Raw genomic sequence first — 27745 nt, 5'->3', positions numbered from 1 at the left:
TCCACCTTTAGCGAGAACAGGGTTCTGACTGTGCTTTGTTGGAGGTTGTTGAAGTCGCTCCCTCTTTAGGTACTAAAATGCCATCAGAGACTGACACCTGTGTTTTACTGCCAAGCATTAATGTAAACCCATGGTGTTGCTATAGCAATGATATCACGATATAGTACTTTTATGCCACAGAGGAATTTATACCGGTATTATTATGGACCATGTGATATGGCAACAACAGTCTGGGATAGTAAGCTGTTGGGATGTGGTGTAGTAAATATTTGTGCATGAGGAATATTTCCAGCACCTTTATGAAAAATTAAGACAGTTCTGAACTCAAGAGGGAGTACAACCTGGTACTAGCAAGGTGTACCCAGTAACATGGTTGGTGAGTATATCTTAGCTAAACCTACAGATGGATCGTTTACTTATAAAGAACGAATATTCAAGCGGTTAAATAGGGTTAGGATGCAGTTCAAACAACCCTTTATTTGTTTTAAGATTTTAAAATGGCTAGGTGTTTCTTTATATCCAGCTGTTTTATATTTTAATATTTGCTACTAGCTATACATTTAGCTAACCGATGCATCTTTGTAAGTAAGGGTTGTTTCTTTTCTTTTTTTTTTTTGAGAGTTTAACACTTTGATTTTCATTTTTTAAATAATTTCTAGCTATATTGGATATATCAACATCTATCTATCCAGTACTGTATATTAGGGCTGACACAAACGATTATTTTGATAGTCGACTAGTCACCGATTATTTTTGCGATTAGTCGACTAATCAGATCATCATCCATTGGACGTACAGCGTACAGCTTATTGCACCAGCAGCATCTGGTCTTATATAACTATCATTAGCTTACAGCTTGAAGTGTTTGTGCTAACTAAAAATAAAGACAAGATGGTAGTTTATTAATTTTTAATGAAATTTGCAGATTGTTTCGGTGAAGTTTAATAAACTCCTTGCTTTCTAAAATATAACAGGACACCGGAGTATATTCTCCAGCGTCTCACACTTCTGATAATCAGCTGTCTGCTTGACAGTTTTAGCTGTGCAAAAACTATAACTTTAATCTCACTCAGGAACAAATAAAATACTAAAGAAAGCCAAACAATAACATTTTTAAGTTATCTAAGTGACTTATATATATGTTTAACCTGACTAGCGAAAGACGGCGGTGGGTTTGAAAACGATTTGCCGGGAGTCCGGTGTTCTCACGGCTCTAGTTAGCCTTGCCCCCGCTAGCTATCGAGCTAGTGGGTAACAGACATCTCCGAAAACGTCGGAGCGCTTTTGAAAATATGTGGTGTCTTGATAAACTGAGCAGATATTTGGGGTTTACACAGCTACATTCTCGCCTGAAAATATGTTAAACGTTTATTTTGTGACCCAGAAAGAATAATAAGAGTAAAGTTAAAACTAACTAGCTGCCGCCATTGTTGACAGCTGCGCTATGAATTCTGGGACACAGCTTCTTCTTCTTCGGGGTTTAACGGCAGCTGGCATCCTTGTACATGCAGTGCTGCCATCTTCTGTTTCAGTCCGTTATTACACTCTTAAATCCTACTACTCATTCCTGCGTCCTTTGTGATCTTACAAAGCTTCAAACGATGCGTCGACTATTAAATTAGTCGTCGACGATTTTAATAGTCGACATAATCGTGACTAGTCGACTAATCGTGGCAGCCCTACTGTATATTTACCTAACACTGGATAAACATTTATGTTACCTAGACTATTAGGTAACAGTTAGCTGTAGGTTTAGCTAGCTTTTTCTACCTTTTGTTGTTCTAGGTTTTTTTTTCAGGTACTTTTATAAGCTGTTTTTATTCCTTTTTGCACAACTTTTAATTATCTAAGTTCTTTATAACATTTCTGCTCAAAGCTATGAAAGCTTGTGTCAACCACTGGGAACCCCCCCCCCCCCAAAAAAGACTTTAAATAGTTATATATAGTTTAGTGATACTGATATATAGCTATGTACTTCTCAACCACACTTCACAGAAGAGACCACATTTGATGGAGGTGTTAGTGTGATGAAGAATGCGAATATGGGTTTCATCACCTTCAGGGTGAGTGAATGGCTCCTCCAAAGGTGTTTGCTGGTTCTTGCTCTGTCAGCTTTCAGCAGCCATCCATCTCCCCCATGGCACCCTTTTGTTTTCCACTCAGCTAAGATGTGCCTCTTGCCTTCTGTGAGGAAATGAAAGTCGTGTGACCTTCCCACTTCTTATCGTCTTCATGTGAATCACTCTATATTCTAAAACTCAAGCCACATGCGTCAAGGACCACTATGTTAAGCGGAGGGAAATAAAACTCGTGGGGCTTCATGTGGCAAAAAGGATTCTGCGTATGTGTCTGAAGTGAGGGAAAGTTCAAAAAAAGGCCATGATAGGAGATGGCAAACATCTCATGTGAAAGCTGTTTCTGATCAGTGAGATTGATTACCCTTTGTGAACTCAGATTGATGGCTTTACTCTTCAGTCTTGCGCTTAACCTCTCCTATAGGTCTCACCTTTAAGTCCTAACTCATCATAACTCCTCCACACTTCTGAACCCACTGGTATGAATCTTTACCCTGAGCTGAAATGTGTATGCACCCACAGTCACCTTGTCACTAACAAAGAACACACAGACTTCATAGCGACCACCGGGAATTTTTGAGGTTTGATTCAATCAGACAAAGTTTGTAGAACTTTGAGGATTTAGAGAAACTACCAAACAACAGCAATTTAAAACATGCACAAGGTTATTTTTTTACCACGCCTCAAAAGGGCTTCTAGTTTTGTCTGTTTTCTATCTTTTTCATAATTACAGTAAGGTTTGGCCTTTATATTTGTATTGTGGCCATAGATGTTTACCCTAACTGAATGTTTATCCTTCTTCTTCTACATTTAAATCACAGTTTGCCGAGCAATTGCCTGAATGAGCTGTTTTCATAAATGTCTACAAAGCAAATGAGCAGTAAACACAGAATATTCCAGTAAACAATGACACACATCTGCACTGAGAGCACATTTTTGTTTTCAAAAGCAAAGGTAAAGCCTTCTTCAGTCTTTTTATTTTTTTATTTTTTGGAGGAGTTGCATGAATGCGTATCCCCTCACAGCAGGTCTAAGGATTAAAGCACCCCCTCCTGATCCCCTGTGGCCCTCCTCCCTGAACCTACACCCACTCCTTTAGCCTGCTTTGGAACGACAGCCTGTCAGAACTATTGATTATACTGCAAAAACATGACCACTCACGTTTAGTACTGACCCCATGAGCACATTTGTGGGGGGACGGGGTGTGCTCAAATTGTGACAATATGGAGGGTAGTAAAGTGTATGTATGCGTGTGTTTGTGTGTGTGTGCCCACTTAGAAATCTGAGCATGGAGCATATGGTTATGATTTAACCAGCATCTGGATGCAATACAACAAGGTTTACAATACAAAGCATAAACTGTGTGCGTTTGAGGGAAAGGGTGTAGTATTGAAAGTAATCAGATTACAGAAATGAGGAAACTAACCTTGGGCTTATACCATCACCCATCAACCAAAATCGTACCCAGAATGGAAGAAATAACCGTGAACACACACTCGCTCTCTCAGATCTGTATTACTGTGTTTTGAGCGCCCTCTAGTGTGCAAAAACTTGGTTTATTCGATTTTTATTCTAATGCTGAGAGGAAAATAATTCATGCTTTAAATTCTCGTTTATTTACGAATCACGCGTTCAACCCTGATCATTCGGTAAACATGAAAGCATGAAATGCGTCCTGACTCTGCTTATCAGATAAGGGTTGAAGCTGCTGTCTGTGCAGGTTTGGGCTGAGCCTCGCAGACAGTGTCTCAGCATATTCTGACCCAATATCACTCCTACTCTTTACAATCGGAAAATCTGATTGTAAACACGGCGTGCAGTCTGCGCCACTGTTTCGGCTGGCAACGTCACGCAGAAGCGGAGAGAGGACTGGTCATTAGCAGTGATCTGAAGTCATGATAAATACATTCTGATTCCGAATCTGTTCTGTGGTCGTCCATCCGGACAGATTTGTTATTCTCGAGTTTTAAAGGTTGGGCGTTCAACAGCTTATCACAAAGAAAGAGGAGCAGCTCTCCTGCAAGGTAACTTTGAGGCAGGCTCACCATTACTCACCCGCGCTGCTTTGTCGCCGCCTGGTGGCCATGGCGGACTCTGACACCCTAAAGGAAAAGCAGAGTCATGTTTCAGTGGGTCGAGCTTAGGCCTGAGAGGATGCAGAGGAGGCGCCTGCTCTCTCAAAACGAAGTCCTCCTCTCACATCGGTGTATTGTGCAACTATCGCCTCTGTAAACATAGTTTCTGATAGGATTTGAACTATTTTTCGAGTAGGTCGAATGTGTACTTGTCTTTAAACAATAATGGTCCTTTGCTCTCTCTTCCCCCCCACCTAGGCTACACTACATTATGCACTGCGTTAAAGCAAACAAAAGAAAACAAAGACCACAGAAAAAACAACAGCAGTAAGAGCCACACCTACATAAATAACACACATGACCACACCTCAATGCCTGGCAGTACAACAAAAAGAAAACCACACAAGACAAAAAAAGCTATACCAATGAGTCCTGCGGCAATAAACTTTTAGTTTAAGAAGTAGAAAAAGAAAAAAATGCATTTAGAGAATCGTGTGCTTTTTAAGCACTGAGAACAATTATTTGAGATACAGGGTTCAGTAAAGACAGAGCGTTAGTGCCTCTGAATCAGCATGCGCTTACGTTTAAGAGACGCAGCCCTCTTGGAGTTGTAGTAATTATGATAGAAGTGATGGATGAAGTCATGCACTGTTGTTATAGCGCAGGGAGGTGGTCAGGGTGGAGGAACGGGTCAGCAAAACGCTGGACACAAATACACGAGAGAGCCGTGTTCATTGTTTCCATCTGGCAGCGGAGACGATGAGCCTTTAATTGTAACCACCATGTTTCCCTAGCTTTAAACATGCTCTTCTTTTTAGGCAAAATATGGTCTCTCCTCTTGTTGTCTGGATTTAACCCAGCCTTGAGCCTACGATGCGATTCGTAAGAGTCTTAAAGGATTTGGTAAACTTTGTCCTGCTGATGTAAGCTTGTCTTTCATTTTTAAGGGGAAGATTTTTGTATGGGCCCCTAAGTGGGAATTCCTGATGTGTCTGCCTGATATTTACAGATTGCTTTGACAAGCTGTATAAAAGTAGTAGCAGGTGAACAGCACTGAAGTCGGGCGTGATTTAAGATGAAAGGCCTTTCTGGTACACCGTAGGGAAAATGCCTCCATCTGAGGCAGCCCTACTACTCACACAAACAAGCAAGCTCGCCTCCTTCTCATCACTGTACAGCATGTACAAGGTGGCAACAAATAGCTTGACTCCATCGCGCTCTACATTCCTGGGTTACTATATTGTTAGACTGACGAAATCTATCTTTGCGCGGTTACGCAACAGATAACTAAAAACAATCTTCGCTGTTCTAACCCAGATATGTGATAGTTATACAATGCAGACAGCAGGTTCTCTCTCTCCTTGAAATCAAAAGGTAAATTTCTATCATCTGGCCCTCGTGACATCACGCATAATTATAAATCCACTACTTTGAGGAAATACAGAGTGCTATGAATTACACTGACCTCTGCCAGCTGCCTGTGTGACTGTGGTCAATTGAATGAGTGATTGTAGCAGCTTAATCCCGGATGATCTCTGGCTCTGAAAGCCACTACAGCAAACGCAGGGAGGACTGCACTTTAGGAACAGTGCCTGACCGCCACGGCAGCTGGAAGATGAAGGGGCAGAGATGGTTAAGCAGATGCATGAATGAGCTGGAAGTTAATCATTGAGCTAGACGTCTGAGATACTGATGCACTTTTTTGTGGCTTTAATAATCCACATTTAACCCACTGCTGAATACAGCAAAAGAGCAGATCCAAGCAAACATTTTCACCAACTTGGAAACATGAATCACAGCTGATCTGATTGTTTTCCTATCAAATTTAAAATAAAAGGAAAAGATATAGATATCAAATCTAAATAACAGCCTGCAGATATTTCACAGCGTGAGGGAGTTGCTTAATTATTTTCACATTTGATGCGAATTTCATTTTTGTTTCCGATATTGGCTTTTAAGCTGGGACTTAACAGCCATGCACGGAGGAGATTAGAAGGTGGATTTCTTTGCGCAAACTGTCGAAAAGCTGATGGAGAGAACTAATCCTCTCTATCTGCATCATCATTCTTTAAAACTGCACGCTTTCTGTCTGTCTGTATTTCTCTTTTCAGCAGTTCAATTTCATTTTAGTGCACAAAAGATGACCTGCCCTTTTTTATGTTTAATTTTTTATGAACAGGGCACCAGTAGCCGCTGATTTTTCTTTCCCCTCCAGTGAAAAAGGGTTTCACACATTGTGCTCTGCTTTATGGTTTGTGTGAAAAACTGTCGCAGGAGGTTTGGCTCGCGCATTAACCCAGACCCCGACAATATCACGCTCAGCAGTGGCCTGAAGCCAGGCTTTGAGAGGATGCCACCCTCGCTTTGTTTGAGGGACCGAGGGCTCGATGGCAGCAAGGGTGCTGGTTATGATGACAGCGCCGCTGCAGATCAACTGATCAATTATAGCCACGCAGGTATGAAAAACAAAAAAAAAGTCATTATTAATTTATATCTGAAGAAAAAGGTCAGCGAGCTGAACTCTCACAGCCGCCGCTGATTATAGTCACAGAAGAACAGACACTTCATCCGGGTGCGCTCTTAATCTGAGCAAATGTAAGCTGGTGGTGCTTCGACACAAATCCCCCCACTGTCCTTCCTTTGAGAGATAAAGAGAGAAAGATACTGATTGCTTTTCCTATCCATTTTTACTCAAAGACGCACCTCACATCAGCAGGAGTCATTGTTTGTGACTGGGTGTTGCTGCTGACATGTCGAACTGGCTTTGTTTTATTTTGGAATTAGGCTCCACAAAGGAGAAATCAAGACTTTTTTTAAAATATTTCGCAGGTGCTTTAAGTTCTCCTTTCCAGCAGTTTGATGTCTGACACATCCTCGGGCCGGATGCTTCAAATCTACATGAAACTCCATCAAAATAGCACTGCCTTGTTATTTTGTTTCAAACTTAGAAGCAGCTTTTGTTTAAAGTAGATGTAGCAGGCAAAAAAAAAAAGAAAGAAAAAGTAAGCAAAGCAGAATCGAAGAGCCATTTCATCAGTCGGGGTGCTGGAATCTAGGCAACAATGTTTGCCAGCCGTGGTGGCAGCGGAGGAGGTAAGGGGGGGAAATACTCCGTGGAGGACCTCTATGGCATCAGTAAGAAGCCCAAGGCGTCGACCTCCTCAGGGAGTATTGTGGCCAAGGCTGGGACCCGGAGCGGCAAGAGCTCGGAACAGAAGACTGAGTCAGAGGCCTTGGCCTCTCAGATCCTGGAGGCAGCCCACAGACTGGTGGAGCGACGCCGGCTGGAGCTGTACCTGAGAGAATGTGGCCTCTCCCTGGCTGAGTGCGAGGCTGAGCGCTCTGCAATGCCGTACAGGTATGAGGAGAAGACTTTACAGCATGAAACCATGAGGCAGTTAGAGTTTGTAGTTATGACTTAGTACATTTAATTAGGCCACTAAAAAAAAAAATAAATAAAAGCAATTATTAATAATAAAGAACTGGAATGTACAGCCTACACAAGGCTGCAGATTTAACTCAGGTCTGGGTTTCGGCTGCTTTTTTAGCGAGTGCAGGACTCACACTGAATGTCTGGATTTTACAGAGATAATAAGAGACCATCGCGAGCACTCAGCCATCCGTGGATGATCCATTTTAATAACATGGTTAATATTTTTCTAACATATTACTAATGCGTTGATGTAATTGAGTGTTTGGAGAGGACTGCAATTGAAAGGCAGTGAGTGGAGACATCATTCACGAGAGATGGGGGGAAAAAAAAATTATTATTTTTTGTTTTTTTGTTGTTTTTTTCTCACTGGTGACCTAAAAAGAAACATCAGGCGTTTGATGAGATTTCAATGCAGAGGACTGATGAGTGTACGTGGCCGGACTGCAGAAGCATCCGGTTGTTCAGGAACGCTAATGTGAGTTGTACGTGAGCCATTGTCTAATTCCAGCCTTTCCAAAAAACAGCCTGACGGGGTCAGGCATCAGTGGTGCAGAAGTTTGGGGTTAATGATGCATGATTTGACAGCGGGGGACGGGCGGTTGGTTGTTGTACCGCGTGCATCTCTCTGTTTAAAGTGTGGAGGCGAATGAACGGTGGTGTTGGCTACTCTTCAATCAGTTTACCAAAAACCTAGGGAAAAATAGATTTTTGTAAATTGAATGAGACCTGAAAAAAGGAGGGGTGGGGTGCTTGCAGAGAAGAGGAAGATACAGGCCAGGCTGCTGCATATTTCATTATTACTGCTTAAACACCATCATACTAAAATACTGAGTACAGATTCCATTACATTTGTCATTTTATTTGCTATAACACATCCAAAACATGCAAACACAGTCATCTAGTCTCCAGCACAGTTGCCTCTAGGTGGCAGCGTCATCATGGTGTGAAGACAAGTCTGTGACCAATGACTCAAAAGCAGAAAGAGGGACAATAGTGCAGGCCAAGGGGTATCATTTGCAATTTCACATCATTTTTATGCTCAGATCTAGGACTTACTTTATAGCACATTTGTACTGGCAGCGTACATTTTGATAGCTGAAACAAACTAACGGCGTACCAGAGTATGATTCAGTTGATTCGACCACCTCTGGCAGAACCGCTTCCATCACTTGAACTGCCCCACAGAGCCTCCAGTGGAAGTTGTTTCCACAGCCTCTGTGCGCCTTCATTTGCATGAGATCTGGACTCCCTCCTGACAGAAAATGATTACCTGTAATCAAAACAGAAGCCAGCATCTACCTTGACGTTCTTTCTCGTTTTCCCGGTTTAGCTGCAAACATTTGAGCTGCAGAAATGTGAGCTATTTAGATTCTGAAAAACAGACAACGAGGGCCGAATGAAACGAAGCTAATAGGTCAGACAGATTCGAACATGTGTGAATCTTCATGGATTATATCAAAGGAATTCTGTCCTCTTTTCGAGGAGCTGAATTACTTTTGAATAAAAACCGCGAGGAGAAACAAGATGCCTTCAAAGTCACAGGGTCAACGCCATCAGCTTTCTCAGAACGTCATGCGAATTTCATGTTGAGGCACACCTGCAAACACTTCTTAGCGTTCTTTAGTGCTATTTTAGTTCAAGCGTGTCAAAACCAACATGAACACCACCATGGGAGACGAGTTTTCTTGCTTCATCCTGCTTTAAAAAGATATTTACACATTTATTTATTTCTCTATTTACCAGGCTATGTCGAATTGTTCTGTTTTTAAGTGAAAATGGAGCCAAAAGGGTGACAGGCAAGTCCAGGTCATTTCATTCTGTAGCATTAAAGGAATATGCTTGCAAGCACTTATCAAAGTGCGGTTTGGCAGATTTTAGGGGATTATAGCTCAGAAAGTCACACTTTGTGATGAGTTTTTACGCTGAGTTGCATGAATAACCTACCTTTTCAAGGACGTTCAAATTATAGAAGCTCTTGTATAATCCAGCTTGAGAAGAAAAAAAGCCATCTACTGTATCCCCTTATTTTCTGATAATTTGATTCTATAACCTTATCATTACTAGGAAAATAAGAATGCACCACACATGTGCTCATTTTTGGTCTTTCTCCACCCAAATACTTCAACATGAGGCTCACAAGTGCTGGTTGTGTCCCGAGGTTTTAGCGCTGTAAGCTTCTGAAGTGGAGAACAGACTGAGTCAGTGTCATTACTGTGTAATACGGCGATGCCAGTGGCCATTATTTGGAGTGAAGGGGAAGGTTAAGCCTACAGGGAGATGAAGATAAAGAAGTCGACATGATTATGCAAAAGTTTGGCTATACAAAAATAATGTGCTTCCTGGAAAATAAGCGCCTTAACAGTGAAGTGGAAGTAATTAAATCTTCTCCTCTTTTGAAGCGCCACCACGGGCAGCATTCGTATTTTCTCTCTGCCTGTACAGCTGGAAACTTCCCCGTCCAAACTTGTGCTGAATGGTTCTTTAGAAAGAGCTGATTGCCAACTCAAAGTCACATTCTGCTGGCAGTGGATGCCCTGCAATCTGCTCTGGGACTGCAGATCTGCTTCAAAACACTAGATGTGAAACCAAATTGACAATGGTGACAAATGTGGGGTATTTTGCACATCGTCCTGCTATGTGAAGCAGACTTAGCGGGGCGAGCACTAACCACAGAGTAAAGCCTTTTGGATATGGCATCACACTTTAGATGGTAAACAAAGCCTGGAAGGGGCTATTATCATTGCTTGGCCACCAAAATGACACATCCATTTCATTTCATTATGATGGGCTGCAGGATGATCTGATATGCCCTGCCGTGCTATGCCCGTGATGTGATGTATTGTGACTTAGAAACCATCTATCCTCTGTTTGCTCAGAGGTAGTAATGAGTGTAATTCTGGTGATTGGGTCATTGATGGCAAATCAAGCTATCATTGGGGAGGGCAATGTTTTGCATAGGAAGAATAGGAATAATGGGAGTGGTGGGACGACAGAATTCTGGACCTTATGGAGGGAAAAAAGATGGTTTGGGGAGGGGGTTGAGTAAGTATAGCCTAATGTGTGCCTTTGTGATGAAATGTGTGCGCATCGGTGTGATGAAAAAATGTGGATCACACCCGAAAGAAAGGGAGGGAGAGGGAGTATCTATCCAAACCCCCACACTGCTTGTGTGTCGTGAACGTTTTGAAGCCTGTGGAAAAAAAAGGAGGGGGGGGGGGGGGGGGCGGTCTCCAAATGATGCTGGAGAGCCGAGAGGCGGCACCGAGCGTTTGAAATGTCTGCTGCAGCTGATTTTGGGGCCAGTATGCCGGCATTTTTCCCCCAAATCCGCGCACCCTGAGATCCTGGCGAACAACGGGAGACGTGCACAGTTACCGCTGCTGCCGGTATGTGAACAACTTCTCACACTGAAGCTAAAGATGAACCGGCTCCGTGCTTGCTGATTTTGTTGGGTTTTTTTCCCCCCTTCTTCTTCTTTCTCCATCGCTGTTGCATCAATTGGATGCTGCGTGAAGCCGCTTGGTGATGATGCATTGGTGGGGTTTGAGTGTCTTTACCCCCGATCTGACTTTTCTCCTCGGCGATGTAAATTCGAGCTATTGAGCCCGATCTTTTTTTTTTTTTTTTTTTTTTTCCCTTTTGCTCACCCACCTTGCGACAGTAAAATAAAAGGTGGGGGAGAAATATGAGTGATTTCGACGCGAGGTGTGAGGATGCCTGTAGCTGTGGTTGTGTCATTGCTGCGGCACGTTCCGGAGCTCCTCAGCTCAAGACAGTCTCAACAAACCTCAGCTGAAGAGAAAACAGCAAGCTGGCAAGTGCTTTATCACCCTACATAAGCCATACAGAGCCCGTGCATGTTATGTCGGACGAAGCCACTCTCCAGGGAGGGCATCTATTGCACTGAGATTTTATTGGGGTGGGAGGGTGGGGGGGCTTCCCAAGAACTGCCACATCCCCAAATTCGTCTGAGGACTGCTGCGAGCACACAAGCTCCCTGATGATTTTTGGAGGGCAGCCCTGATGCATCGTGTGAGTGTGAAAGCTCCGAGAGCCTTTTTGCCAGGTTTGCATCACCAGACAGGAGACTGAGCAGACGGTAACTCTGTGTGTGTCATGTTTAGAGGCTGGACTCTTGCCTGCTCCCTCCAACTCTGAGCCAAAATCTTTGACCTGCCCTGTCTGAGCCCTTTTGTATGAGCATCACGGCGCTGCCACAACAGCACGACGGGAAACGGTGTCGAGCAGCACCAACAGTTTGTAGACATTGCTGTTTGTGTGACTCCTTGTTTAAAAGACAAAAAACAAACCCAACCCTATACTCAGACTCTCAGAATAAGAGACACAGACATCAGCTGCCAGGATGCAGGTGTCTTTTGCATGCACTGAGCACAACCTCAAAAGTCGCAGCGAGGACCGGCTTTGTGGCCTTCGCACCGCTCCACCTCCTGGAGGGAGCAGTGGCGGAGTAGGGGGAGGTGGTGGCGGTGGAGGAGGAGGAAGTGGAGGTGGTGGTGGTGGTGGAGGAGGAAGCGGAGGTGGAAGCAGTGGACAAGGGAGCAATGGCAACTACATGTCTCAAGGTTCTGTCAAGACCAGGGAGGGTTCCGGGTCTCGTCAGACTCCTCAGGGTCACGCCCACATGAAGGAGGCTATTGGGCGCCACACCAATATGAAGTACAGGTGAGTATGAGCCTGACTGGGGGAGACGAGGAGCCGGAGCTTTATTGGTTGGAGAGATGGCTTTTATTTCGCTCTGATCACTGTGGCCTTTTGACCTCCACCAGAGGTGAAAGTCCTCCACCAGAAACAAGGTGTTGGGCCTCTTCTTCACAATGAGGCTCTACCTGCCTTGCCGGGCCTTCATTATTCCTAGTTCTGCCAGTCTCTTTGCTGAGATGTGAGGTGAATTCGAGGTTAGCTTGTCACCAAACATATCACCAGTGAGCAGACTGTGCAGACTGCCTACATATCCATTAGCCAGATGAGAAACACCTCAGTGAGAGCAATGACTTCTCTGACATTACAAAAATATGACATTTATTCCTAAAAGCGCTTATGGATATAAATAAAAAAATGCTTACATAAGTCATACTATATAGCCCTAATGCTATCACAATATTTCAGACAGTATGCATATGGGAGCATTAGCCACAGACTTTGCGTTAGCCTCTTTCTCATTTCAGCAGATTAATAATACAAAAAAAGCTTTCCTCCAATAACAGCTTCTCCTGAAACCACACTAGGACGCCCGGCTTTTCTTAGAGGTTTTAAACACATGTACTTTCATAAAATAGCCTTGCAGGAGACCATCGTATGCACAGAAAATCTCTGCTGCACACACACCAGGTCTGAGTCATAAAGTAGGAAGGAAATCCAACCAGATAAACAACAAGACAAGAATGCAATGTATGTTTTTCCTCTTTTAGTTTGTTGGCAAACTTGTGGTTTACCTTTGATGGATTAGAGCTTGAAGCTAAACAAGGACAGCTGTTCATGCACAGCTCATGCATGAAGGAGGCTCGTATTTATACATAAACATACATTTTTTTTAAAAAAGGGGGGGAAAGCACAAAGCATGCACTTTAACATTAGGCTGCAGACTTCCACAGGCTCACACTGTGTTTCCATCTTTGGGCTGTAAAATTCGAGAACTAGGAGGAGAGTTTTAACGACCTGGTTTCTTGGTAATCAGGTTGATTGAATTGCTGCCATTCTCTTCAGTCAATTTAGTTTCCACTTAATAAGATGCTTAAAAAGGGAATAAGGCACAGGACAAAACTAGGATATTTCCACTCCTATTTTTTCCCTTTAGAATCACACACATACAGGACTTTATGATTGGGCTGGATTTTTCCAGTTGTTCTGTCGTCTCTAGAAAAGTGTCACTAATAGGGAGTGCAGCAGCACAATAAGTCTATACAGCATATGGCCACTTCCAGTTGCCATTGGCAACACCCCAGGCATTGCCTTTAGTTTTTGTCTTATTTTCTAATCAGCCAGCACTGCTGTCGCTTATCAGTCCTTTCCTTAACTGAGTATGCTCAAAGCTCCACCACCTGCACCACAACAGTCTGGTTGTGGCGGCGTCGTGGTGGCCGCACATTCCTCATTTCACACCGTTATTACAATTACACAGAGGTCAGGAAGGAAGCAGGCTTCTGCCTTCACTTTAAACCACCCGTGAACTATATAGATATATAGAAAAGTGGGCCATGGCCACTGTGGTGTCATCCACTGGTTTGTGGAGTCCCGGATTTGACCATGTTTGGATGAATGGCTGGAATACAAAGGTGTGTCCAGAGACTGTGTAACTGCATCGCGCAGAAACAGATATCTGCTAATTATTGCTAAGTAACATAGAAATAGAATAAAAGAATATTACTCTGCAAAAAACACCTGAGCACAGATCTCTTGTTGGTGTCATTAACCACACAGTGAGTCCTGTGACTTGTCAGATGATTGCATTAAAAATGTTCCAGGGGGGCACAAACACACAGAAGAGGTCACGATGGGTGACGAAACATTTCCCAGCTTCTGCTCAATGGTGATAACGTTGAGTATAAATGAACTTATATTATATTATATATTTAGATGGTGAAAATGAGTTAAGGAGACCAATGTGCCAGGCTGTAAACATGCCCTATAATGCTGTTTAAACGCAGTGGGAGATTGAGTCACTCTTGTAGGCAGCCTCAAGTGGCCATTTGAGGAACTGCATTTTTTGGCACTCCAGCGCTGGTTTCTATTTCCAGTTCTGGATGCTGCTGCTTGCGTTGACCACATCTTTGTGGCCCTTCTGTCTCATTAACCCAAGTATTGATCACTCACAGGCAGGTCACAGATGCTCAGAGTCTTTCTTTGCGACTCTCTCTATCTTCTTTCTTTGATCTTGTTTAAGCTCACTGTTTTCTTTTCAAATGCTGCCCTTTTTTACTCCCTCACAGTGCACTGCAGCATTCTGGTTTGTGTGTGTGTTTGTGTCTGTGTGCGTGTGCAATATGCTGGGTGTTCAGTGTGGCCACAGGGTATGCATTCGAGCTGATGGAGAGGTGACTGTAGCGGTCAGTTCTGTCACTCAGCAAAACGTCTATTTTTAAAGTAACTAAACCTTCTGTTTTCAACACCAAACTGTCCAGATGGCCCATTTTAAGGTTCCATTTGGCACAATACACTCAAGTTTGAGAAAACTGAATTAAAAGATATGACAAGATAATGCACATTTCACAGACAACGCCAAAAATGATTCGACTTTCCTCTGGAATCGCATTTTTGTCATGTTTGCACCTAAATATTTCAAAAGAGAATTTATCTAAAAGCATCATTCACAAAGTTGTCTGTGCAAATTAAAATTCACATGAGTTAGAATAAAATATGGTATATCTGAGCATCATGAATTTCTTAAAACATTTTTTTGGTATGAGTTTAAAAAAAAGAAAAGGGAATTTGATTTACATTAATACTGGAGAAGACCATAGATCTATCCACCGCTGTTCCTCACAGATGGCCGCGGGGCACGCTGTGTCTGTGGCGGATGCCTATAAATCTTAATGCATGCTTGAGAGATGGAGAATGTGAATAGGGAAGCCCTACTCAGATAAAACATTCAGCACTGACATGCAGTAAACTGTGAAACAAAGTATTATTGTTAAAGAGCCAAGATGTGAGAAAATCAAAATAAGTTCAGGACAGCTGGAAAGACATGAAGGAGTTTAGGAGCGATTACCCAAGAATGCCGTTCTACTGTATCTAAAAGAACTCAAGTTAAACTTAAAGACATGTGATTGTGAAGAGTGAGAACAAACTATTGATGACACTTGCACGTGATGTTTCACATCACAGCCAGCAGCTTAGACCAAAGACTGGAGACGAGGAGCTGTTGCTGGTTCCATGAAGAGTCTGTGACCTGATGGGAATTGCTGTGGTGTTTTTGCACTTTGGCTTTTGCAAGGATTAATCAAGTAATAGAGACCTTGTTAATCAATGAGCTTTAAGTTCTGTCACCTTAGGTGCACCAGTTGACCTCTATCATCTGCTTTGGTGCAAAGCAACCGCTCTCTGTTAGTGATGTGGCTGTACTCGTGCTACAGATCAAAATCTTAAGCTCTACAAAAGTTCCCTGATTTCAGATTATTTTGCCAAACTAATGTATTTCCAAGCTGTTTCTACATTTTTAAACATTTAGGACATGCTGCTCCAGTTAAAGCAGACGACAAACAAAAGCCTCAGCTGTACCATAAAGAGAAAAACAAGAAAAAGAAGATGTAGCGTTCATAATAATACCTGATACTGGGTAAGGTCGCATGTTAAACTGGAGAACAAAGCCTTCATGTATTTTCATGAGGATTTGAAGTGTTCTGACATTCAGCCATGCAGAGAGGTGTCGTTGTCTGGAGGAGCGGAAGGTGGAAATCTCAGTAGCGTAGTCGCAGCAGCTGAAGCTTTGGCGTCGAGCGGCCCTGTCGACTTTAAACACGCATCTCATGCTCATTTAGTGCTGCGAGACGGTGACCTACCCTTATTACTCTCGCCGCGTGCCTCTTCTTAGCATTCAGATTCTTATCTCGCCCGCGTTTATGCGCTCTGACGGCACAGCGGCGTCACCGGCTCGCTTTGTTAATTTCACTCCACGCGCCGTTCACACGCGTGCCACCGAAGGCAAAGCGAAGTGTAACAAATCCCCAGCAGCGACTAAAATATTCATCGTAACCGGCAGGTGAAGCGATAATGTAGTGATTTTGACCTCACGCTGTTGTCATGATTAACCACGGGAAATAAATGGCCTGTGTGGCAGGGAGGAGAACACGACTGCGGGCTGCAAAAACCTTGACCTTCAGCTCTCCCCTCTGTCGCTCTGGGACATTTATTTATTTATTTATTTATTTATTTATTTATTTATTTATTTTCAGGAGGGGTTCCAGTTGACTGGGCAGATTAGTGACTCACTTTGAGGTCTGGGAAGTTTTAGGCAAAGTAACGCCGGGTGTTCACTTGCTTGATTTCAACCAAAACATAATCCAAACCATGATCTGTTTACTGTCTGCTAAACTGTGGCTGCTTATTTTCATCTGCCACCCACTACTACAGCACGCTGTACGGTGCTTAATGTTATAATTACTGCATATATCGTGCATCTGAACAATATCTAGGCTGTTATTATGTGTGCAGCTGCTTGTTGGGACTTGATTAAGTGTATGCAGCGGGCAACTTAATCCTCTCAAAATGCAAAGTGACCTGCGTGTCAGTGTTGTTTGATGAAGCTCAGAGTTGTCAATAATTGACTGCATTTGGCGGCTTACTCTTAACTGAGAGGCATCGTAATCGCGGCCAGAAAATCCACATCACGTCCTCGGAGTAAGGCTGTCTCATCAAAGTCAAAGACTGGTATTGTCTTCTGGCAGAGCCATCATGGCCGCATGTTGTTATTATGTAAGAGCAGAGGGCAGCCTAATGAACAAGTGTCCGCATGCTCTGGAAAAGACTCAAAAGGCATTTAATTAGATGATATCAATTCCTCTTTCTTCTTTTAAAATCTTACTTTTATTTGAAACTCTTTTCAGTGTTTTAATATATTCATTTATTTAAATAAATCTTGGTAGCATTCATTTGCCTGCCGTGTAATACACTGCAAAATTCATTAAGGCAAAGTAGTTGAGCTGTTTTAAATCACAGGGAAACAGGAACACCAAAGAAAAACGGAGGACGGCGCGATACTCAAAAACATGCTCGCGATTGCATTCAATCACTTTGAATTCACTGCGCTGTCACTCACGGGGGCATGAGATCCGGAAAGCGCCACATCCCTCAAATACTCGTCTTTATCCGTCTGCCAGCGGACATGAAACAGAGGCAGAGTGCAGCGACCTTCTCAGCGAGCGAATTTCATTAACATTTGATTACATGTTGGGGCGAGTGAACATTTTTTGGGGTTTTTTTTTTGTCGCAGGTCACGTGTGTTCCCAAACTTGGAATAAACAGTAATGACAGCGCATTGTGTCAAATTCAGCTTGTGTGAGCTCTTTCCTGCACCACTTCATTACATGCATTTTTAGTTAACGGGAGAGTCAGGACCACTAATAAAGTGTCAGCAGCTGATACGCAGAATTGGAGGAGAGCAGCTGAGATTGTGCGTGTGTGTGTCTTTGTGCCCCTTTTTCTCCCTGCACAGCATGTGTATTTTATAATTAGGACAGACCTGATTTCCTAACTGTTTTAATATAGCTGAATTAAAAAAAAAATCACATTTACATGAAGGGTCCATTGTTTAGGCTAATGCTTTTAAAAATAGCTACATCAATAATTAGTACACTCTTAGATGCTGGGGATTTGATTAGTGCCAGGCCATGTGGCTAATTTGGTTTCATTTGTCATATAAACCCAAAAATGTAGCTCTGTTGGCATGTCTCTGGATTATTGAGAATGACAAGCAAAGTAAAAGTTTGTGGTGGCGTTTTTTTTAGTGCCATAACTTCTGCCCACTCCATTGATTGTATTTAGGCAGGCACAGGTGAGAAAAATCTGTTCTCTGTAATTTGGGTGAAGTGACCCTTTAAAGCCACAAAACAGTGTGTGCAGCATTACTGAAAGAGAACAGACAGTCCACCATCTTCCCACACTCTGTGCTCAGAAAATGTGTGTCTAAGCATACACATAAAACTGACGTGAGTGTTATTAATATCTAGGTCTTCCCTCTGGAGAAGAGCCTGCTCAGCATGTGTGTGGCATTTTATGACAACTGCAGAGGGAAGGGGGAGAAAAAAAGTCCACCATTAGCACCTAACCATCTGTATATAGTGTCTTCCTCCTGTCTCAGGTGAAAACTAACTGTGAATGTCAGCACAGGTTAAAATGCTGACTAAACCGTGACGGAGCACCTGTGTGTCTCCTCTGTCTCTCTCTCTCCAGCGTTAATAATGTATGGACGAGGCAGCCAAGTTGCTACAATCATCTCGTTTGGAGATCATGATTTATGGCAATGGAAAAAATAGAGAAGAAAACACTGGAAGACCTACTTATAAAGGCTATAGAGAAGCATCTGTGTGCCCTGCTCAAGAGTGCATTCATGCATGTCTGCATGTGGAACTGTGCCTGCGTTCCAATGCAATTCCCATCAAGCGTGAATATTCACGTGAAAGCATCGAACCCCTCCCCATAATGACACATGCACAGCATAGATGTTTTCCGTTTATTGCACAGCGTCCCTCACATCCGCCTCAGATGAAATATAGGCCGAGCGTCTGGGTGTACTGCGTGCGGGAGATAGTGGGAAAAGACTGTCAATAGGGAGATAGTGCGAGGAAAGACAGAGCATGTGTTTCTCCAGACTCACTGATAGTAATTTAGCAGACTGCAGCATTGCAGAGAGCGGCGGAGTTGAGCGCAAGGGAGGGGGCGGCCAGTTGTCACACATGGAAACAGTGACATCCTCTATTGCTCAGAAGCACACGCGCACACACAGACATAAAAATGAGATTTTTATGTGGCTCGGCAATTGTGGAATTCGCCCAGTAATGCACACCGGTTTCAAATTTGCTCCCTGTCATGATGCGTTCACAAGCAGCGTTCACCAAACACGAGGCTGTCAGCTTCATGCACTCATCTTTAACAAGCATATCGGATAGAAGAGCATTTAACAGAAGAAGGAGAAGAAAACATTTGCGTAACAGCCGTATGCCACTGGATGCTTGACACACTCCACCGAATGCTGACTCATGTTTTGGTGGTATGTGTTTTTTCCTCACACGTAAGCCTTCTGTTTGCCGTCCTGGTCCAATGTGAAAAGGAAAGTATGGACAGAAGGTGTGTGACTAAGCTGGGGAACAGATTTTTATTGTCCTTAATTCACAGCTCAAAGCCATCATGCATAATTCTAATGAGTTTTTCTCAAGTTCCCTAAAAATACTAATAAAAAAGAAGGTAATAAACAAAAATAAAGTTGGGTATAAACCATATCGTTTATTTGCTCCCGGTGTGCAGATACAGAAGCTACCTCAAAAGCAATTTTGAATCAGTTTCAAGCTTTGCTTTAGAAGCTGATTAAAACTGTAGGGAATATTTTTTCCGGATGCTGTTATTGGCCCCACCTTGTCAAATGTTGCTTGACAAAAAATAAATAAAATCCCCTTTATTCTCATCCAAATAAAGTTGAGACAAAAAAGGACTGATTTGATGGATACTACAAAAAAAAGAAGAGCCAACAAAAACGAACAAAACAAATGGTAAAATATTCAGGTAGCTCATTTGAAATAACCCAGTCTCTGAAATATGTTTTTCCCATGTGCCTCATTTAAATTTACTCCCAGTGTTCAAAGTGGCTGTCAGCGTGAGAGAACAGACAGAGCTGTCATTGGTTGACGAACCACGAAGAAAAGCCAGCTTACCATACAAGGAATCAGCTACATCCAAACCCCGCAGACACATTTCCCTTTAAATAGCTTTCCTGACCTTCCACCTGTGTGCTTTTTTAACAGTTTAACGTAATGACACAAACAATATGTATTTCACACCCACATGGAGTGCTCACATAAAGACTGATGCCCCCACTACACACACACACATAAAGATCGTGAAACAAATGCTTACATATGCAGGAATCTAAAAATAGCATAAGGTTGGGAATAGAAAATAGACCAGGAAAATAAAAGCGGGACTTGTTCGACTGAGTCTAAATGCTCTGACAGTCTGTCTTTGTGCATTTGGCTGTTTCGCGGTGGACGCAGGCAGACAAGCCGAGAGGGGAGAGGCGCTGGAGATGAAAAGACGGCGAGCAGCGAGGTGCACTGCAGTTCTGCCGGCTCTCCAGCTGGCTCCCCGGCTAATTAGAATGGGGGAGAGCACACAGGAGAGCAAAGCATGAAGCCCACATCATTTTCAGCTGTACATGCTCCTGTGGTCAGAAATGCAGCTCTCTGCTTCTCCCCCGCCTGCCCTTCAAAATTCAGCTGTCTGAATAATCAGATGTGGCATGTCAGTTAATGGACTCCTCTTTAGCTCACAGAGCATTTTTGAGCCATTTATGGTGCAGACCAAAGAAGCTTTTGCCAGGACTCTCTAACTGCGCTGAGCTCCGTCCCCTCCAGGTGTTTCACTGGCCCACTGTAATACACTGAACTGCTAACATACGAGGGATGAAAGGTCAATTGTTCAGAAATAATTAGACAGAGGAAGTCATTTTACCAGAGGCGAGAAAGACTTTCACTCAGCAGCTGCAGTGGAGGAGTGAAGTGTCGGAGACTACGATAGAAATAAATTACATCTGTGTCCGGTTTTTAATTTTGTGTCGTACTTATGTTTTACATGTGACACCAGGTTTGTGTTACATGCTGCTACAGAATAATCAGGATCTCATCAACAACATCGCCATATTAAGGCGACGTTTAGCTTTCAAATCCTGATGTGTCCAGTAAAGCAGTGAGCCAGCTCCCTCATAGACGTGAATAAATAGTTTATAACGCTGTAATGTAGTTGTGAGTGGATGTGATTATTAATAAACCGAAACTACTTCAGATGGCTCGGAGGCTTGGGTAGAAACAAATAAGACAAAATGTGTGTTAAATACAGTGTAACATTGCAGCTGCCATCTTTTTTAAACTCCACTTAGGTATCTCTTAGTCTCATCACTGCTTAACCACAGTGTCTCCCTACTGAGGATTGCTCATCACTCACATGCGTACATCTTACTGACTGTGTTTGAAGATTGTATGTCCAGATATATTCCAACTGCCCACACATTTTGTGTGTGTGTGCGCTTTACAGGCATTTCTCATCTAACCTCCTGATTTTTCCCCTTTCTATAGGAACCTGGGAAAATCGGGCCTACGTGTTTCCTGTCTCGGGTTAGGTAAGTTGGGATGAAGGCAGGGAAATATTCAGCTCAGCTTCAAACTCTTAAATAAAATCCGTCTGTCTGTCTCTCCCTCTCTCTCCTTGTTCAGGCACCTGGGTGACATTTGGATCGCAGATCTCTGATGAAGTGAGCATTCTCTCTCTGTGTTTGTATGAGAAATCGATTCCCGCACACCTTCACTCGTTTGGTTTTTGTGTAACACCGTTCGGCGCACTGTAAACAAATCTCAGTGTTCACGATCGCAGGAATATGTGTGACAGGCCTTAAGACTGCTGTAGCTTGGCGAGATATTGTCTGTATTATCCTCCCTGAGTAGTGCCCTTCATGAACGACCTCTGGGTAATTGGAATTTATCCGCCGTCTGCTTCTCTCAGTCTCAGTTTTTGTGTTCTCTCAGATGGCGGAGAACCTGATGACCGTAGCTTATGAGAACGGAGTGAACCTGTTTGACACAGCGGAGGTGTACGCCTCTGGAAGGTCAGACTTCACTTTCCTCTCCTGAGCCTCAATTAAACTTTTCTTTTTTTAAATCGTCTGATTTCTCTCACAGCAAATACAAAAATTTAAACCTGTTTTTATGTGACGTCGTCTTTTATTGTCTGCCGTTTTCCATTCTTCTTCTCTACATTAATCTGGTTTTCTTTGGTCTGCGTGTCTTTATCATTTATTTATCTCGTTAAACGTTACATACAAATAAAGTTTATTAGCCTCAGCCCGTCACAACCAATGATGTGTTTCTCCACAGGGCGGAAATTACTCTAGGGAACATCATCAAGAAGAAAGGTTGGAGGTGAGATTACTCATTCTTCCTAACTGACTCACAGGCATGCAAACCTTTTTAACTCGACCAGATCACAGATTTACTTTAAATAATCCCTAATAATCCCTTCCTGAGATGAAATGCATTACTACATGTTTTTATTACTTTTGATAGCGGCACACCATTAAATTCTCTCAAGGGAAAGCCATGCTTGGGGAAAAAATGTAGAGCTTTATCCTCAGAGAGACTAAAAAGGATAAAAATGTTAAATTCCCTGATCAGAGATGGTGGCTGACTCACCCAGCTGCCTAAGAGACACATATTGGTAATAAAATGTTTTAATTTTAACACCAGAAAGAGAGAAAGACTGTCCGTACTATTAGATTTAGGATGAGCTGATTCCCTTAACTTAAATGTTATGCTGCAATCAAAATACTCACGACTCCTGTCCTTGCCAGACGTTCAAGTTTTGTCATTACGACAAAAATCTACTGGGGAGGCCAGTAAGTATAAGACTAAAACACTAGACTCTTCACATTTCTTCAACCCAGCCTCTTCATCATTTTAACTGAGGATCAATGATTTGTATTTTCACAACTTCACAGGGCAGAGACAGAGAGAGGACTCTCCAGAAAGCACATTATTGAAGGTACAGTCTACTCATGTATTTGCAAAGTGTAAACCAAATAAGGGGTTATTCTGGTCCAGTTGAAAGCAATTTAAATAAATTTCAGTTCAGTTATATTTATAGAAAATTCAACAGATCACACATCAGTTGCCTTGGGGCATTTTATTTTGAAAGTTAAATACCCTACAATAATACGGAGAAGACGAACAGAGCAAGTGCTTTGGCGACAGTGGGAAGGAAAAACTACCATTTAACAGGAAGAAACTTTCAGCAGAAACAGACTCAGGGAGGGACAGCCATCTGCCACAACTGGTTGGCGGTGAGAGGAGAAGACATTGGATAAATATTTTTCTGCAGCTTGACTTTAAACTGACAATTTAAAATAGAAAATGGGTCATTTGGAGCTGGACCACAACATCACCATAGATACTGTGGGGATCTCTCACTCAATGACTCAAATTAGCTGAGGTGAAACTTAGCGCACAGCTGGCAGAACTTTGATATAAAATGAAGTGGTGATTTACATATATAAAAAAAGGCAGAAGTGCCACAAACTGCAGTTTGTGGCACTTCTGCGTTAGCTTTAGGCTTATTATACATTAAAGACTATAAATGAAAGCCTTGCTTTATTAGGTTGCACTGCATCTTTATTTTGTATGGCATGTTTTCCTGTGTGTTACTTCAACCACTAATGATGTGGTTGCTATCATTCATTCGGAGCCCCCTTTACCTTTTAGTGTGAGCATTGTTTGACTCACTCAGTCAGCTCCGTGTTACACGTCACAGTAAGCACAATTTCATTTTTAACTGTGATGTCAGTGGACACTATTGGGATATGAGGTGCATTCACTTTGAAGCTATAGTACAGATGTTGATGGGTAGGATGTTTCAGAGGCCTGTCATCAGATTTGTTGGGTCAAAGAAAATACAGAGGTCAGGTGAAGGTACATGTCTTGATTGCTGTTTTCCAGCCATTTCATCGGTTCCAAAAATAATCCTAAAAAAGCTAAAGGATATGGTGGTGGTCTTTGTTCCTTTTGTAAGCAGCACGGCCGCAGGATGACCATTTACCTTGGACTTGAATGACTTTTTTATGTCATTGTCATGAAGCTTTTGATTTGGGGCCGTTGCATAATGAGTGAACTACGTGCAGCTCTTAAGGCTTGCACCGCGTGCAGGGTCAACGCTCAGATTTCGACTCTATGCACTATTTTTCACTTTGCTCAGGAAAAAAAAAGTCCAACTGCTGACTTACCCAAGGTTAGACACTTGCCCAGAACATTTGAGAAGCAGAAAATCGAACATAAAACAGAATCACTCATTTTACCCTCCACCAGCACACTGTACTGAGGATAATCATTAATATCTTGGGAGGAGCTGAATGCTGTTTTGATGCCATGTAAACTTAAAATGTAAAAAATAAATCACTTTAGTGATCTGGCCTAAGATTAGGCACCAGCATGAAGTTTGTATTTATAGATCTACTGGATGAAACTCCATGAAATTCCAAACACACACTCATGTCTCAATCAGGAAAAAATGTAATAACTTTGGTCCTTCCCTTACGCTTCATTGAGCATGATTACCAGATCAATATAATGCAGCCTGATACTTTGGTTTATTGCCAAATAACTGCAAAGCTATTGACACTGTAATTAGACTCTCTGTTGTGTAGCAGTGGCTCAAAACATCACTGTGCCTTAAAGTTATGACCCTTAGTCCAATAATTGACTCGTGTTTCTCACAGGTTTACGAGGATCCCTATCAAGACTCCAGCTAGATTATGTGGACATCGTTTTTGCCAACAGAAATGATGTCAACAGTCCGATGGAAGGTCAGTTTGAACCGCTTACTACTGTTGTAGCACAAATATGGAGGGTTTTTGTATGGTAGTATGTTTTATTTGTGGAAATAAGCTTTAATCAGATGCGTTAGAGTTGTCAAATGAATGTAATTTAAGTGAGATGTCGTGTGCTGTGATTTGCAGAGATTGTACGGGCCATGACGTTTGTAATAAACCAGGGTATGGCTATGTACTGGGGAACCTCGCGCTGGAGCGCAATGGAAATCATGGTGCTGAGCTCTCACTCTTAAAGTCTTACTCTTCACAAATTCACGAGTGTCAGCTTTTTTCCAGATAACGCTGATCACTTACCATTGCATTGTGTTTCCATTTCTGCGGCACCAGGAGGCATACTCAGTGGCACGCCAGTTCAACCTGATACCACCTGTGTGCGAGCAGGCAGAGTATCACTATTTCCAGAGGGACAAAGTGGAAGTGCAGCTTCCTGAACTCTACCACAAGATCGGTCAGGCATCCAAAAACCCCACAGCAACATTTATCTCTTCTTTTTAATTAAGTTTCATTAGTTTCATTCACACTTTCCTCGCTCTGTCAGGTGTTGGAGCGATGACCTGGTCTCCGCTCGCTTGTGGTTTAATCACAGGCAAGTACAGTGATGGTGTACCGGAGTGCTCCAGAGCAGCAATGAAGGTCAGTTTGATCTTCCACTTCTTCTGGCTCCACATCAGCCTCACTATAGTTCTTGATTTTATCGGCATACAGTGTGAATCAGTGCTTTTCTCCATGTTGGTCCTGATGAAGGGGTACCAGTGGCTGAAGGAGCGAGTGAACAGTGAGGAGGGTCGGAGGCAGCTGGCTAAAATCAAGGAGCTCCATCTACTGGCAGACAGACTGGGCTGCACTGCTGCACAGTTAGCCATCGGTATGATCCGAGCAAACGGCCTTAATTTTTTAGTGCAGACATACAGAGATGCAGCTTTGCTTGTTTTCGCATCATGTGACTGCAGATTAAGACTGAATTGATTCGTATTTGCATGATTTTCACTCCTTAAATGACTGATTCATTATGTTTAATCTTACTGTACACACGCAGGTAGGAAGTGCTGTAACGGTTCTGGGAGAAGTGTTGAAAATCGATGTCTCCTGCATGAAAATAACATTACATAATCTGTGATCTTGTTAATTAAGTGCTTTGTATATGTATGGTCTGCATTAAGGCTTTCAAATGGAATCCAACCACTGGTTAAATCTGTTAACATTTTTTTTAAAAGAAGTCTAAAAAATCAGCTACTTTACTTCGGTTACAAACTGATATTCCTCCAGCAATAAAGTTTTCCTGGTTTGCTCTTTTTACAGCCTGGTGTCTGCGCAGTGAGGGAGTCAGCTCAGTACTTCTGGGTGTTTCTAATACAGACCAGCTTCTTGAGAATCTGGGTGCCCTCCGGGTAAATATGTGCTGTATTCAAATATGCTTTTATGTTTTGTGCGCAATAAAAAGAACCACCCAAAAAAACAGCAGATGACACTTTAAGCTGATGCCACCCTCCCCTTCTTTCAGATTTTATCTCAAATGACCCCTCAAACCGTTACTGAGATGGACGCCCTGCTGGGAAACAAGCCACACTCGAAGAAAGAGTCACGCGCTTGATGATTCAAATCTCAGCGACGGACGATGTTCCGAGAAGATGAAGAAGACTTTGATATTGGGGAAACATCGCTTTTTGCTCTGCTGTATACTCAACAACTTGCATGTCCTCGGCAACATTTATGCTTCCAGTATGTGCGCATATCCATTCTGCGCAGTACATTATATCATGTAGAAGAAGAAAAAAAGAAAAAAGAAAAAGAGAACTCTCTCAATTGTGGAAGAAAAAAAACATAATCGATCATATATTGCTCACTGTTGATTGTTCAGAGACTAATTATTTCAACATAGAGGAAGGCTAAAGCTGGTCAATCAAATGTCAATCCTAAAATGAGGAAAGAAAGAAAAAAAAAAAGGCCACCTCTGCCCTAACATGCAACTTTACTGCGTGAACGGTGCTTTCATTAGACGTGTGAGTCTCCTCCCCTCACAGCTGCCTGTTATTCTGTGTGATGTTTAGTACCCAGCAGCCAGAGAGCTAAAGGTTAGTCCTTATGTGTCTAACCGAACATTTCCCGTAGTGTGCATGTGACTGCTCTGCCACACTCACCGCTTTATAGGGTTGGGAACAATGAATTACTTGTGAAGTAATAAAAAAAAAAAACCCACAGCAAATAAGCCACTCTGGTATTACTTTTTTTTTTTTTAATCACATGATTTAAAAGGAAAAATTGGCAAATGAATTTCAAACATGAAGGTTACAGAGTTAGAACTGAGTCTGGCAGAAATGTTGAAATAATAATAATAACTTATGTGTGCTGTTACGTTGTCAAATTGGCAATCAGAAATCAAAAGCCAGTGACATTTTGCAAAGTGACTTTTCCCAACCCTGCTGCTTTCTCAGCGGTCCGTTTGCCTCCTCTGTGCGCATGTCCCTTTAAGACAGAATAGCCCTAACAGGGTGTAAATGTGGCATGGCTTCTTTTCTTTTTTTTTACGGCTTATGTAGATTTGCAGTGCCCTTGTAAGCCATTTATTTATTTATTTTTTAAACTCTAAGCGGTCAGATAGTTTTATCCGACATAACCGTCCTGCTGGGCACGCTCGCCTTAAAGGCTCTCAGCAGTCTGCAGACACGGCTTGTGTGTTCATGTTGCATATAATCTTTGCATCGTCCTAAACTATGTCAAAAGATGCTGACATCACTTTCTAGCGGTGCCGAGTTGCTGATCTCGAGTCGCAGGTCTGAGACGGCTGGACTGAGCGGAAAGGTTGCTGGGTGTCTGACACAAAGATTGAGACATATTGTGGTGAACGTTACGTTTTCAAAAAGATGGGAAATAAAAACAATAAGTCTGAGTTTATGAAATGTGATACGAGTCTTACCACAGACCACTTAGGGTAAGATTTCGATTAATGTTAACTTTTCTTTTTGTTTGTGGAAGCCTGAAAACACAGCTTCTCTGCTCATTTCTCTCTCTGCATCGCTCCAAATTCGTTCCCATTCTCAAACACACGCACGACAGATTTTATACTGTG

The 27745-nt window shown here is 42.5% G+C and overlaps 1 protein-coding gene across 3 annotated transcripts; it reads left to right on the top strand.

Moving 5' to 3' along the window:
• The first annotated feature begins 216 nt into the window (after nucleotides 1-216).
• On the top strand, nucleotides 217-27570 carry LOC113030327 (voltage-gated potassium channel subunit beta-3). Of its 3 annotated transcripts, none has more exons than XM_026181683.1 (14): nucleotides 217-376; nucleotides 21380-21423; nucleotides 21518-21555; nucleotides 21827-21906; nucleotides 22175-22219; nucleotides 22648-22692; nucleotides 22795-22838; nucleotides 24565-24651; nucleotides 24805-24890; nucleotides 25006-25126; nucleotides 25217-25311; nucleotides 25423-25543; nucleotides 25978-26066; nucleotides 26180-27570. In XM_026181683.1, exons 4-14 carry the CDS (start codon nucleotides 21827-21829, stop codon nucleotides 26267-26269), a joined length of 903 nt encoding a protein of 300 aa, XP_026037468.1. In that variant the 5' UTR covers nucleotides 217-376; nucleotides 21380-21423; nucleotides 21518-21555; the 3' UTR covers nucleotides 26270-27570. The 3 variants fall into 3 exon arrangements, with proteins under 3 accessions (XP_026037468.1, XP_026037466.1, XP_026037465.1); XM_026181681.1 differs by lacking the exon at nucleotides 217-376 and adding an exon at nucleotides 6793-7508; XM_026181680.1 differs by lacking the exon at nucleotides 217-376 and adding an exon at nucleotides 10829-12266.
• Nucleotides 27571-27745: the final 175 nt, after the last annotated feature.

Source organism: Astatotilapia calliptera, chromosome 10, assembly GCF_900246225.1.
Source record: "Astatotilapia calliptera chromosome 10, fAstCal1.2, whole genome shotgun sequence".
In the NCBI taxonomy this organism is placed as follows: Eukaryota; Metazoa; Chordata; class Actinopteri; order Cichliformes; family Cichlidae; genus Astatotilapia; species Astatotilapia calliptera.
Note: the sequence above shows the minus strand (reverse complement) of the source record. Positions and strands in the feature narration are given on the sequence as shown.

Coding starts and splice junctions, on each gene's coding strand:
- LOC113030327 (XM_026181680.1), top strand. CDS start 11,947: ATGCAGGTGTCTTTTGCATGCACTGAGCACAACCTCAAAAGTCGCAGC. Junction 12,267..21,379: donor CACACCAATATGAAGTACAG/GTGAGTATGAGC, acceptor CCCTTTCTATAG/GAACCTGGGAAAATCGGGCC. Junction 21,907..22,174: donor GAGGTGTACGCCTCTGGAAG/GTCAGACTTCAC, acceptor GTTTCTCCACAG/GGCGGAAATTACTCTAGGGA.